The 15,500-nt window shown below is 36.9% G+C and overlaps 1 protein-coding gene across 2 annotated transcripts in view; it reads left to right on the top strand.

Moving 5' to 3' along the window:
- The window catches only part of arb2a (ARB2 cotranscriptional regulator A), a 107,851-nt gene extending 107,292 nt beyond the window's left edge, over positions 1-559 (top strand). Inside the window, exons 9-10 of one of the 2 annotated variants that reach the window (XM_016238297.1) lie at positions 359-393; positions 463-559. In XM_016238297.1, the coding sequence (XP_016093783.1) occupies positions 359-376 (18 nt within the window). In that variant the 3' untranslated portion in view covers positions 377-393; positions 463-559. The remainder of the gene's footprint in view (positions 1-358; positions 394-462) is intronic. The other variant, XM_016238298.1, reaches the window with a different exon arrangement.
- Positions 560-15,500: the final 14,941 nt, after the last annotated feature.

Below are 15,500 nucleotides of genomic sequence, written 5' to 3'. Positions count from 1 at the left end.
CCCCCCCCCCCCCCCAAAGTTTGATGTGCATGGGGTTAATGCACTCCAAAAGTAAAATTTGGTCAACTTTTTTTATTTTTTTATTAATTAATTAATGCATTTATTAGGCAACTAGATTACATTATTTTCCAATTAACTTTAAATTAGTAAAATTTTGTTTTAATACATAACTAATAATAATAATAAAAAACATATAATAATTATTTGTAATCTAATAACATTTTGACCATTTAAACAAATTTTAAAAAATTGTGGCCAATACAGACATCCTTATTTTCAGTGCTTTTCATGAACCTCCCATCTGTTGAATCTGTCATTTTCTTGGCCTGTTTAAAGATAGTTATTGTTTTCCCCTCAGGCTAAATCTTATGTTTGAGAAGATCTCTCCATCAGGTTAGAGCATTGTCCTAAATTGAGATCATTTTTGTCTTGCATTCTCTTAAATTGTTCCAATGTTCAAAGAAAGCGTCCAGAAATTGGTAGTAGTTGGGAGTTGATTTTCAGTCCTTCTGCCACCTGAAAGAGTCCAAAGATGTACTTCTGGGCACTCCAGGTACGTTTTTTGTTGGGGAATTGGTGGCACTGGATGATTAAAGGTTCTTGGTGTCTTCACGTTTCATTCTTTTACAGTAAATTTGCACTTTTTTTCTTCTCAGCACATTTTTCGTCCTGCCGAATATGATAAAATATGCGACATAGTTTTGAAGTTATTTATGGCAATAGGAATTGGTAGTTGTGTTTCACATTATCAATCTAAAGCAGGACATTTTGAGAACTATGGTGGAGGTGAAGATTTCTCGAGAATAATGTTTTGGTCTGTTTCTCACACAGAGCTATTGTATGATTTACAAGACTTGAAATCTAGTGTATAAGTCTTGTGAGCTACTTTTACAGTGCTATATTGTCCTTGACAGCTAATGTCTCATTATATGGCACCGATTATTAAGATCATTCCCTTTTGTTTTTCACAGACAAAAGTCAGTCATACTTGTTTTCGAATGACACAAAAAGAAAATGACCAAATTTTCATTCTTTTGATGAACTAACCCCTTACCTGAACCTTGTGAACTTCGGTTTTCAGCTATGTACCCTGTGTTACATCTCCTCTGGGGTCAAGGGTCAGGTAACTTGTCACAATCTCTAGTCTAGGTGTGCGCATTGTTAGGACAACTTCTTCAGGAGCACTCTGGCTAACCTTTGACCTAACATAAACACACTTTTTTGCTTTCTTTGGTACACACTCCTACACGTACATGGGAGCTCTTTTCATAAACCCATTCCACTTTTCTTTTAAGTTGAGAGAAGGGAGGGTGGAGCGGATGGCCATGATTTAGCATTCCTCTGATAATTCCAGGAATATGTTTTTATCTGAGGCAGGAGGCTCTGTGTTTTGTAATTTGAATATAACTGTTAAATATTTATGTGGCGTTGTGGCCATGACAGCCCCTTGCTGGTGGAGGCATGGTGGTCTTCCTCCAGAGATCTGTTTAGCCGTCTTTCTCTGATGCATCCATGTTTCCCCCCCCCCCCCTTTTCTTGCTTCCAAACACACACACACACAGGCGAAATGCTCACTTAGACACACTATTTCATATATAAACCATGCTTATGCTTTCCATTGGTTCTGTGGTATGGAGTGGCAGGTATATTCTGACGAACTGGATGAGAAGAATTTAGTCGTCCAATGCAGATTATCTGTATAGATCTTATAAATGATCTTGTATAACATCTCCATTCAAAGTTTAATCATTTTAGATGTTTGACATACTATTTTTTTATAGTTTGGTAAATGAACCAGTAACTCAAGTGAAATTTGAATAAAATGTGTATAATTTCAGTTTTTATTTATTCATTCATTTATTTAACATTTTATACTAACAAGAACTCAAATCATCTGTACATTTCATTGACAGTAACCCAATCTAATGAGAGGGCTGGTCATGTGACTTGGTGTGAATAAGCCTTTAAAAATGGTTCAAGGTGAAAGGAGTTAGAGGCCAGAATGGAAAAGGTGGACACAAAGAGTTGAGTTGAGGAGAAAAATCTTTAGCTCGTCATAATAGATTGCCTGAAAACAGGCCGTCTATGGCTTAATTACTGTTCCCTTTAACTCCTAACAAACACATTTCTGATCAGGCACATCAAACACATGCCGATTAATGTCTTCAGCATGCTGCCTCTCTCTCTACTTCTCTTTCTTTTCATTGAAATTCAGTTTATTTTCGAAGGCAGTATGTAGTAATTATAGATACATCAAAGTGTGCCTTTAAGTAAGAGTGGTGCGTCAGGGTTGGATAGCTTTATGTCAGGGCTCACTCTTCCATCTCTGTGTTCCTGTTTCAACAGTCTCTGTTTCTTGTCATATATGTGGCATGAATTCTGAGTTTGAGGAGACTGTAGACAAACTGTTCTCTCTTCACTGTCTGCCACTCTGTTTTTTCTTCTTCTAGCTCTATGGCTGCATTTGAATTCCTGTTGGTTCATAGTATGTACTGAATTTGAACTTATCAACCATTAATGTGTATTATGAATATATTACCAGATATACAACATCCACCATTGTCCTGTGGCTCATGTACATTGATCTATAATTAGTTAGGGTTAGTAAAGAATTGTAAAGTATTAGTAAAGAATTGAATTGTTCTGTTCTTATTCCTCTTGAAGTGCCCCTATTATGCTATTTCGAATATTGCCTTTCATGCAGCGTGTAATGAATATAAACAATCTGCAAAGTTGTTAAGCCGAAAGTGCACGATAAATACAATTATTGTCTCTTAAAAGAAAGAATCGACTCTGAACAGCCTAAACGAGTCGTCAGTAATTCTACACATCATGGGGTCACACATTTGCATAATACCCACCTATGTTTTATGTTGGCCAGCCGCGAACAACTTGACCCCGCCCTCAAACACGGTAGCTTGTTCGTGTGGTTAACATCATGTCGAGAAGATGCTGTGTCCTGCGCTGTGAAAGTAAATTTGTTTTATTTTCACTTCCGAAAGATGAGGCTGCAAAGAATCATTGATTAAAATTCATCTTTTCGACTGTACCACAGCAGTACAACCCCAATCTTATTAATTTTATTGACAACTGCTTCTCTAATCTCGGGGAGTTTAATGTAATGCGGGATTCACAAAACGCTTGCTCCTGAAAGATGGCTCTGTACCCAGATTATTTGGACCAGCTGGCTCCACTGAATCACAACCTGTAAGTATGATAAATAATAGATTTGTATATTTTCTTTTGAGCATTCAAAATGCGGAACTATGGCAATGAACGTAATGTTTCAGACACACGCTGTACACGGTAGACCAATAACAAAGCAGAGTAGGCTCAACGAAAGGAGGGGTTTAGAGAGACTGAATCTTAGAACTGCTTCGGACAAATCGTTGGAAAATGAGGTGATATTAAATGCATATTTTGAGAAAACAAAGGCATTTTTTGACCTTGCATGCATGTAAACCTGTTGTAGGAGACTCCAAAAACAATATTAGGAACCTTAAAAATGGCATAATAGGGGCACTTTAATCATTCTGGTTACTTAAAGGTTTCATTAACTATGTATTACACACAATTGATATTTTTATCTTCAATTTATCTTTATGCACGTGTTGCCTTAAACAAACAGTCAGTAACTGAACTGATTTAAGTCTCACAAGCTGTAACCTGAGTGTGCTTGATTCACTAAAAAGAACCAATTCATCAGAGTCATTCATTCACTAATCAGACTACATTGGCTGTTTTTGTGTGTTTGTTTCACTAAAAGAAACAACTCAGTGGAATCATATGTTCGGGAATTGTACTACATTAGTTGGGCAGTACATGTTTGGGAATCTTACTACACTAGTAGTACAGTATGTGTTTGAATCACTAAAAATAATTGGATATTAAGAGTCATTTTGTGAGTCAGACTACACTAGTTGTACAGTATATGTTCGATTCACTAAAAAATAACTGACTAATTAGGATCATTTCCTTGGAAATCCGACAACGCTAGTTGTGCCGTATGAATTTGATTCACTAAAAAGAACTGGCTCTGAAGAGTCATTTGTTTGGTAACCGGACTACACTGATTAGTCTAGTGGTTTCACACTGTAGATTTTGTAGCATTGTTGTTGTGTATTGAATAAATATGAATGCTAATAAAAATAAATTTAGTGTGGTGTTTTGTCCACATCAGCACACATCAGAATGCTTGTTAGAAAGCATAGAAAGCAGAAAACTGTTAGCTGTTCTACCAGATTTTTTTCCAAATCTGTTGACTCATTACACTCATCTCTGCCCATGGGATAGCAAAATGTACACTTCACAATCTTAGGACATTTCAGTTTCATTTTGTGGAACCATATTGGCTTGCCACTTGATGTCCAGTGTAAAATCTGGGTCCTGAAGCAAATCCAGTTGCAATGCACTGCCCTTCATCTCACCTGATCATACCTGTCCCATAGCCTTCTCTTTCTCCATCTGATCTTGTTTGATTGCTGCAGCGGCGGCTCCAGCGTTTGCTTTCATCTATGAGTCTAGCTGGAGGTCTGTGGGAGCAGCCGTCAGGGCAGAGCTCAGCTCCACGTAACCTTCCTGACTCTCTGCCAGAGAAAAGAGCAGCCGAATTGGAGAAGATGGGGCGCATTATGTAACGAGTTATGCAATCATACATCTGCCTCCCAGAGCACCTGTGTGTGGGTGCCCACAGCTTAGATAAAATAAATGGATCTAATGTACATGTGTCATTGTGTTTCGTTGTGCACTTAAAAGGTTCAGGTAAGAACTTTGTGTTCACACACTTGTGTGTCTGGATCACGGTCTAAAACACTTTAATTGCAAGTTACATGTAATAAAGTATTAGAGATGGTTGTTATATTGTAAACATAATTGTTGGGCCCTGAGGGAGAAGCATCAGAGCTCAGTTTCTTGATAACCACTTGACTCTGAGATGCTGGAATCTAGACACCAAGGGTTTGGTTTCTGTTCTTTACCTGAATTATGAATCTTGGCCTGTAGCACTAAAACACAAATGAACTCCAGAATACAAGATCTTGGTCAAGCTTTCTTATTATTTCTTATGCATTTTTTTGTTTGTTTGTTTTCCGCTTTTAACGTGCAAGTTATGCCGGTTTGTCTTAATACTTTAAGACTACAGTCTTAAACACAGCTCTGCTGACTGTAAAACATTGTGCTTGGACAAGTGTGTCTGATATCTTGCGGATTCACTTGCTGCAGACTAATATGAAACATTTACAACTGCAGAGATTTCTGTCCACCCCTGCCTCAAATATTAGTCTCTTCTTTTTTTTTCTTTCTCAAGAGTGGAAATTGACTGAAGGAAAACATTTGGTCTGTCTGTTGATTGTGTTCATTTTGATTTAAAGGGATCGTTCACCCAAAAATTTAAATTACCCCATGATTTACTCTTCCTCAAGCCATCCTGGGAGTATATGACTTTCTTTTTTCAGATGAATACAGTCGGAGTCATGTTAAAAAATGTCCTGGATCTTCCAAGCTTTATAATGGCAGTGAATGGGGGTCGAGATTTTGAAGACCAATAAAGTGCATCCATCCATCATAAAAAGCACTCCACACGGCTCCGGGGGGTTAATAAAGGCCTTCTGAAGTGAAGCGATGCATTTGTGTAAAAGATGTTATCCATATTTAAAACTTTTATAAACCGTAATCTCTAGCTTCCGCTAACTGTCGTACGCATGTTCACGAGAGAGTGGCGTTCCAGCAGATGACATGGGACATAGGGGTAGCGTATATATATTCATATTTTTTTGAAAGAAGTCTCTTATGCTTGGCAAGGCTGCATTTATTTGATCAAACAAACAGTGAAAACAGTAATATTGTGAAATATCATCACAATGTAAAATCTGTTTTAAAATGTAATGTATTTCTGTGATGGCAAAGCTACATTTTCAGTTACCCCAGTTATCACTATCACATGATCCTTCAGAAATCAAGAAACTTTTCTTCTTCTTAATGTAGAAAACAGTCATTATGCTTAATATGTTTATGTAAACTGTGACATTTTTTTCAAGATTCTTTGATGAATAAATAGTAATAGCATTTAAAATATGAATCTTTTGTAACATAAATGGCATTATTGTCACTTTTGATCAAATTATTGCTCCTTGCAAAGTGCAAGTATTAATTTATTTTAGAAAAAAATGCAAGTTTAAGTGTTTTATCTATAAATGCAGATTAATTCAGTTATTTAATTGTGATGAATGTGATGCTATTGACTAGTCCTAGTGTTTTTTTCTGTAAATGGTTTCAAACGGTTGTCGTCGCATGAAGCTCAGACTTGTTGGTTTTGGATTAAGTGCTGATGATCTGGTCTGACAGGGTGTGATGGTGAACTGGGTTCAAGTCCTGATTGGATGATTCACACCACAGTCCCTGGCTTCCTTTGGACCTCTGCATTTTTGGAAAATTCCCCTGGTTAACAACAAACAGTCTTCCCAGACCCTGTGTGTGGATCGTTTCTGTAGCTTGAAAAGAGATCCTGATAATCAACATTGTAAAAGATTTTCCCCACTGTGGATTGTCTTTTTCCTTTTTACCTCCTCCCAGGTATTGTTTTCTTTATCTGCCTGTTTGTGCCATTTTGTGTTTATTTATTTATTTATTTGATTTATGACTGGCCACTTAAAACCCAATTTTTCCCTCCTGGACTTCTGTTGGGAGGGATTCACCAGAGAGAGAGCTTTGACTACCGCTCGGCAGTGGCTTATTTATGTGTTTCCGGCTCATTTTGTCATTAATTTCTGTTTGTTTTTAAAAGATGACGAGCAATCTAGCATGCACAGATTGTTGTTAGAGAATGAAAGCCCATCCGCATGCGGCTTTTTAATTGATACCAATTTACCGTCCAGGTGTGTTACACTGAAACGGGGTCACAGGGGGTGGAGATCTGTGTGTGCTGAGAATAATTAGCTTTCCATCTCGCTGTCTACTTTCACACCAGATCTGTTTCATTGTAATTTTTGATGTAAATACTGTACAATGGTACATAAATATGGAACTAGTGCATTCAGTATTTCTGGAAGGGATCATTTCTTTGAGAGTGTTTTCTTCTATTAAGCAATACATTGTAATGTCGCTCACCAAAAACTAGTTTACAATATGCTGAAGACTAATAATTGTAATAATAATAATGGCAAAAATGTAAGCAGTATTATAGAACATGCATTATGGCTGTTGGATTTTAACTACAATTACTGTGTCGTTGTTTTGTACTACTGTACAAAACTGCTTATTTGTACAGCCAAAAAAATAGTTAAGTGAATTTAAAGTGTGGGTGTTTGTGTTTATCATGAAGGAAAAGTGTGTGTCAGCTGTTTTGGGTTAAATGAGTTCTGACGCTGCTCAGTAAATGTTAGACGTTTTTATGAGTATGTCTGTTCATTAAAGATCCACCTCAAGAGAACATTATATTAAGCATATGGCACCTTGGTAAAATGGAAATAGTAGCTGCGTTTTATTGACTATATAAAAACAGTATAGACACTCTATCTGTTAAATATTACAAAGAAGAACAGATCTCCAGGCAAGATCTTCTGTCTTATGAACAAATCTCTTCATACACAGCTACTTCAATATTTCACGATGTCAAATCCAAAAGCACATCAATGGAATATATTCATGTTGTGCTGAAGGACAATTATGCTGTGTTGTAGTGTCACACTCTTGTGTAGTATTTTTAGCATAATTATATCATGTTGTAGTGTATTTCTGTTTTGTGGCTTATTTTTATTGCCATATGTCTTAATTATGTTGTGTTATGGCATAGATCCGACTTTTTTGTTTTTTTTATCTAATGCATTGCGGCTTATTTCTGTTCTAATTCTGTGTGAATTGGCTTTAATTTTCAAGTTTTGTTGACTTTGCTAATTCTGTTGTGTTGTGAAATATATAATATTTATGTTGTGTAGTGACAATTCAGTTGTGTCCTGGCTTATTTTTGTGATGTTCTGGCTTATATCCTTTGTGGTATGATTTATATCCATTGTTTTGTGTGTAATTGAGGTGTATTTTTGCTTATTTCCTTTGTATTGTGTTGTATTTCGGTTCCCTTAAATTTTCTTGTTTATTTGATATTTCGTTGTGGCAAAATTACGTTGTGTGTGGTGTAATTCTCTTTTGTGTTGTTACTTATTTGCATTGTCTTCTGGTGTATTTACTATTGTGTTTTGTTTAAATTCTGTTGTGTTGTGTCATGTCATTTGTTTTGTGATTAATTTCAATTGTGTTGTGGTGTATCTCGTACTTTGTTGTTTTATCTAATGTGTTGTGGCTTGTTTCTATTGTGGAGCAAATTCGTATGTTTTGACTTTATTTTTCACGTTTTGGTTGCTTTCATTTGTCTGTTGTGTTGTGTTTTACTGCCATTGTATTGTGGCAATGCAGGATATAATTTCGGTGGCATAACTGGTGTCTTGTGGCTTGTTTCCTTTGTTTTGTGTTGTCTTAATTCTATTGTTTTGTGTTATTTCCATTGTATTATGGCTTATTTGTGTTGTGTGTGGTGTAAGTTTTTTGCTTGTATTGTCGCTTATGTGTTGTCTTAATTCTTTTTTATTTTGGCCTAAATACAGTGTATTATATATATATATATATATATATATATATATTTGGTATATATATATATATTATTATTATTATTGTTATTATTATTACAGCTTATTATGCTGTAGCCTAATTGTTTATATTCTGTTGTATTACTGTCTTATTTCTGCTGCATCTTAAAACGGTTGTATTTTAAATTTTCGTATTGTTGTGCATCCCTGGGACACCGCAGTTGCGAAATCAACCTTATGCATTTAACTCAGACTTTCTCTCCATCTGTCTCTCTCCCTCCCTCTCTCATTTTTTCCTCCCCCACTTCATATTTTCTCTGTCACAAGCTTAATTAGCCGCTGCTTGTTAACAGGCTCAGAGAGTTTAGTGCATAAACATGGATGGAGGGATAAATTCACGGCGAAACGAGCAAACGATAAGAGAAATCACCCCGCTCCACTATTTCTATAAATAAACTATCAGCAAACGCCTTTGTGGAGTGGCCTATCTTCACACCAACGATAAGACACGCTCTAGGAATGTGTGCGTCTGTGTGTCCAAAATACATTTTGAAGTGAGAAGAGACTTTGATTTGATATGTAACTCCGAGATTGCGGCGTGTGCGCCAGTGTTTATGCGTCTGCGCTGACATAGACATGTTTGTTATGCCTGCTTATTGTCTGTCATCTTCTGTGTGGTTCATCTGGACAAAATCATTTGCATGTGAATGTATATCGCTATGAGTACCGCTTAATAGAATATGCAATTATGTATTACAATAAGCCATTGAACATCAGTGATGAGCCCTGTCATGGTTTGACAGACATATTTCAGACATCTGTTTGACACTTAATTTTGTCCCATGCTAATGTAAAATAGCCTTTATATAGTTGTTTTAGCATTCTGTTGTGTTTAACATTTATGTCATGCTACCATTTCAAATACTTCAACGGCAACCTAATTTCCAAGTCTAAATTCATGGTAAATTTACCAGCATGCGTATGCTGTCCACAGCAAATGACAATAATCAAGTGTCCAATTTAATCCAGTATGTCTATCTCGATGTACAGATAGAGCTTTTTGCTTTCACACATATGCCTCTGCCGCTAGTTAAAGAGTTCACGGTGAAATCGTAAGGGGTTCATCATTACATATTTACTGGGCAGGCATCTGATATAGCTGTAAGGTTTTTAATGCAGCGCCCCATTGATCTGACGCACATGTCGGCTCCTGGGGTTACCGGACGTGCCTCCATTTGCATTAGGGCCCTGGGCAAGGTTCCTCTCACGCATTGATTGGCTTGTCCTAGGGAACCTTGCATCGCCTCCCCACATTGATCACTGTGTTTTTTCTTTCCCTGAGATAGTGCTATGCAGAGTTCACCTCAAATGCATCCTCCCCTACCTGCAGAAGGAAGGAGAGTGGGAGAGAGCAGAGGAAGAAACTTTGCCGCCAATATCTTAATAGTCACAGCGCTGAGGGGTACCAAGTGCGAGGGAAGGGTCTTGTAATGTATATTAATTTGTTGGTTCAGGGTGGGTATTGAACATGGTTTAGAGTTACAGCACACACATATTTTCGTATATATTTTATAGTTAGTGCTTAGTCATACACTCATACATTTTTTTATCATTTTATTCATTTTGCTCTCCCAGAGGTCTACTTATGATGTTAGTCAAGGTTGTCAAAAACAGATTAATTTTATTTTTCTGACTATTTTTCACCTTCTGAAATAGTTTCTCTGCTATTTAGAAGTAGCGCTGCTGAATCTGCAGCAACATGGAAACAAATTATTTTAGATGTCAGATATTGGATTTTTTAAGATGAGAGAAAACAGCTGGCCACAGGGAAATATTATATTGAGTCAGACTGGTCAAACTGATTGGAAAATCAGTCTGAATCAAACACGAGTCAGGAATCATAGACCGTATTGGTTACTCAGTTTACTTGAATTACTTTGAATCTGTTCAGATTGTTCTCTCTTACTGTCATGTTGCTTTTTTAATACATGTAGTTTGAGTGATGAATGGAGCTAAATAAGATATATAAGTTCATCCGTACTCGCACTTACCTTAGTCTATGGCACAGACATACGCTTATCCTCCTCCATCCCCAGCTCCTCCTTATACAGGCACATGATCACTTAGAATCTTGTCCATGGAAATCATCTATCAGCTAATCATTGCTTAATCTTGTCCAGTCTCATTTACAGATCTATATCACTTCTGGTAATTTAGGATGTGACAAAAGGTTTCTATTTCAAATAAAATATCTTTTGAACTTTCTATTGATCAAATATTCCAGATTCACGGTATTCACAAAACTTTTAAGCAGCACAACTGGTTTCAACATTGTTAATGATAAGAAATGTTTCTAGAGCGCCAAATCAGCATATTAGAATGATTTCTAAATGATCATGTGACTCCAAAGAATTCAGCTTTGTCATCACAGGAATAAATTACATTTTAAAATATATTAAAATAGAAAACCGTTATTTTAAATTTTAAGTTTTTACTGTATTTTTGATCAAATAAATGTAGCCTTGCTAAGTATGAGAAACTTATTTTAAAAACATTAGTAAATCTTGCTGAACCTAAAGTTTTGTATTCTCTCTTTGTAGACTTGAGCAGGAAGTTTTTGAGTTCTAAAAGTTTCAGTATGTTTATATAGTACATGCGTCATTTCAAGAGAAAAAGGTAAATTACATTTTTCATTATATAACCGCTTTAAGAGATCAAGAACATTGAAGATATACATTGGAGCGTGTCCTAAAGAGAAACTTTCACTTCACTTGGAGGTCATCTTTGACGGAGTTGAACATACCGCTCTTCTTCCTCTTGATTTTGATGTCTTCTTGGACAGTTTTGTGTGCCGCACATGACCTCAGGAACAAACAAATTCCTTTTTCACCTTTGCACACGCTTTTCCTTCTTTCCATCTCTCTCCCTCCGAGCCTACGGCAAGGTCTGCACACAGGACTAAGGCTAGTCCAGGAGGACAGCATCCCTCTCTTTTTCCTCCATCTTTCTCATTTGATTTTTACCTTCTCTTTCTATCTCTGTCTGTCTCTGTCTTGCTCTCATACACACATTCGTTATTCTTTCTGCTTGTGCTTTGTCTCCACTTCATAATTGGCCTTACACTGTGTCCTAATCAGGCACAACACTATAAAGCAATAACAATAACAGATAAATTGGTAACAGCTGTCTATTCCATGTTAGTTAGTCTAAAGTTTTTGATATGACCAAGTGCACAACAAGTGATGAACAAAAGGACATTTTGTCAGTTTCTTGGTTGTGATGGATAGTGAAATCTGATCCAAAATCTCCTTCCGTTATACATTGTACATGAAACAACATATCTTTGGTAGGGTAGTTCACCAAAAAAATGTAATTCATCATTTACTAACTCTCATTTTGTTTCAAACCCGTATTACTTACTTTCTTCTGTGGAACACACAAACACAAAGATATTTTGAAGAATGTTATGGACAATCTTCCATCATCTTTCATTCCAGAAAAATTATACAGGTTTGGAATGACACAAGAACAAATAAATGATGACAGAACTTTCTCTTTAAAGAACAGGGTTAAATTGGGCCCTGATGATTTGGACATTCAAAAATGATTTTAAAAAGAAGAATAATATTCCATATTTAGGAAAACGAAAGGCCAGAAAAAAAAGAAAACCAGCTGTAAAAGTGCTCTCCCAAAAAAAATAAAACCCCACTCTTCACAATTGTCACTGAACTCTGCACCTTCAGAGGATATTGGATATCGGTTTCTCCATGAGCTTCAGATGTTTTACCTTCTCAGTATGCTTTCCCCCCCCCCCCTCATTCCGTCCTCTCGCATTCAGCATTCTGCTTTTCCCTCCATATGTGTTTTAAAACTGATTGAATGTCAGTGTGTTTTATAGTGCCGTGAGCTCGAGTCAAACAGTTTGGACCAGATTTCTCGCCATCTCTCTCTCCACATGTCATAAGAGAGCATTCTGGGTATTCATAATATCACACATCTCCATGTGATGCCGATTATTCTATAGATTTTGACCTAATGTGGAAGTCTGCTCGCCTCCGCAGTGCTCCGGCAGGGAGAAATGCAAGCTTCCCCTTCTGAAAACGTAGTCAAATCCTGTTTGAATCTTTTACGAGTCCTTTTTTTTTTAAACTATGTTTTAGTTATGTACCTGCGGTAAAACATTTAATTTTTAAGCCCGGGAAGCCGACACTGAAAAGAGATGAACTGTTTTATGTGCCGTTTTAAGGTTTTATGTGCTGTGAATTACAGTGGGTTGTGTGAAATACTGGAGGGACGGTAAAGGGAGCATCAACAGCTCTTGGTGTTCTTTTGATGTCATCTTAAGACATACGACTGTGGTGGTGATGTGGGGCTGCGTCCCACTGCGGATGCCTGTGGTTTTTTTACTGGTCATAAAAGTGCGTGCACATGCACATACGCACACATACCTGAAGTCAGACTGATGTGTCATAGAGATGGAACCTACACCTCCATGTATGTGAGATGTAGGCCCTCAGTGGAGTGGGATGTAAATATGAGCAATGTGAATGAGCATTGAATCAGGATGGATGTATATTATCCTGGAATTCCTCAAGTAAAGGCAAACACACACTACAAAACTAAAGCTTGACATCCTGCGTTCATTTAAAACTTTCTCACTTTTAATCAAAAACTATAAGTTTCAATTACATAATTCTCCCAGACTATAGCTGCAGTTTGATCTCACATAGACTCACACATGGAGCAGATTCTTAACAACGTGTCACCAAACACACAGAGATAGGGCTTCCATCGTTTTTGGGGAGATGTGGGCTGCGGTTTGATGTATTTGTTGTTGCACACTGGCAGCAAAGCAGCAATGACAAGCACACATTGCATGTTGGCTACGTTCTGGGGCTTTTGTCGCACATTATATGTGTGTATATGTATATGTATATATATATATATATATATATATATATATATAAGGAAGCTTCTGTCTTACATAGTGTGTGTTTTGCTTATGGCGAAGAAGTCCTCTTTTAATCGGCCTGCTCTCTCACACCTTCAAAAAGCATCATTACGGTCTACTTATCTCGACAGTGTCAGAATTCCTCTATATACCTATCCACAGCTGCCCCATCCCCATCCCCCTTTCCCTAACCTCTTACCTTATTCTCTCCCCCTTTTCTCCCTCATTTTCCTCCCCCTTCTCTCCATCTCCAACGTGTCCTCCTCAGGCATTTCCACTGTGATGCCACAACTCGATTTACTACTCATTGCTGTCAATTTTTCTCTCTTAGGGGACACATTCTTGATTTGGACTCATTTTACATTGATAAAAACACTAGGGGGCACTGCTTATCCTTTGTAACTGCTTTTGCATAGACTAAAGTGGATGAGAGCAGTGTAGGTGTGTGTGTGGAGAATGAGATTTCTTCACTTGCTATTCCAGTCTGCATTCACAGTTGAGCGGGACAGTTTACCCCATAGCCTGTTTTTCATTGACTTTCTCACTAGTTGTCTTACCTGTTTTGTACCAAACAAAATGAACTAATGTGATCTTGAGGATTAACCGCTAGTTCTTGCCCGTACTGCTTTTTACTGCCTGTATTTTTGGTTTCATCCATCTCAGAGGCCTTCAGACTGACCTGCCGTCTCATATTCGGGTCACATGTGTTCCACACACGTACACATACTAACAATAGCCCAGCGAGTTTATTTGACTCATCGATGACATTTAACTCAAGAGTGCGAGTTAGTCAGCACCTCAGACAACGGATTGCAGTTCCGGAGACTTGGAAATTGAGATGCACATAGTCATTTTGACATGACGGTTCTGAATTATCAAACGTCCAAAATGAAGAAATAAATTAAAAGCAACATAAAAGATACTTTGATTCCTATAATTGATGCAACTCGGTTTGCGAACTCCATGAATATTGCTCTTCACATCCAGAGGCGTCAAACACGACAAAGAAAACAGCAGAAACTAGCTTCTCACTATTATAACCACAGAAGGAAAATTCTCAAATGACAAGATAATCACTGCATTCGTACTTACCTTTATCAGCACCTAAATGTCTTCTGTGGTTCCAAACTAAATAAATATATATTTTTTTCTCCTTTGAATGTCCTCAGCTGTGGTTGGTAATTACCACACTCGGACAAATCGCTGACAGCAGTTAAATAGTTAAAAAGATAATTCTGCTGTAAGTGGTGTATTAGGGGGAAAGGTCAGTCTTGGTCTATTTAGGACGTTGAATCCATTTCCTAGCAAAATCCAGACTCTGTTCTTTGTGCTTGAGTGACATGGGCTTTCTCTGTAATAACATCCCTAGTAATGGGCTATAATAGTAGATATTGTTCTAATCAGAAAGTATACTGCTAAGTATACTAATAAGCATCGAACTGACAACTATCAATAAACAGATTGTACGACATTGCTACTTTTTATTCAGTTGAATGCTAATTACTGCAGTTGGTTTTGGGACACGTGTATTTGTGTGATTTGTATCAATTAAAAAGCCATTACTGTGTTCTTTTTAGAATTCTTTAAAGGAAATTTAGATACTTGTTACTTCTAAGATTAATAACACTCTTGGTGCTTTGGTATAACTTTTTTTCATGCTAAAGTAACTAATTTTGCTTGTCCATTTTTATTTCTCAGACTGTTTTCAAATGAAGTTTTAAATAAATAAATTAATGAATACTGTTTTGACACTCAAATGATTAGCAAATAAAGAATAATTAAATTAATCTAATAGAAAAAATATTAATAGAACATTTATATTCCTAAATTATTTTGTTATAATTAATAGACATTTTATAATTTTGTAAAACAAAGTACTTTTCTTTTCTTTTAGCCAGTCTATCTCTCTCTCTCTCTCTCTGTGTGTGTGTGTGTGTGTGTGTTGTGTGTGTGTGTGTGTGTGTGTGTGTGTG

Source organism: Sinocyclocheilus grahami, unplaced genomic scaffold (genome assembly GCF_001515645.1).
Source record: "Sinocyclocheilus grahami isolate Dianchi unplaced genomic scaffold, SAMN03320097.WGS_v1.1 scaffold535.1, whole genome shotgun sequence".
Classification (NCBI taxonomy): domain Eukaryota; kingdom Metazoa; phylum Chordata; class Actinopteri; order Cypriniformes; family Cyprinidae; genus Sinocyclocheilus; species Sinocyclocheilus grahami.
Note: the sequence above shows the minus strand (reverse complement) of the source record. Positions and strands in the feature narration are given on the sequence as shown.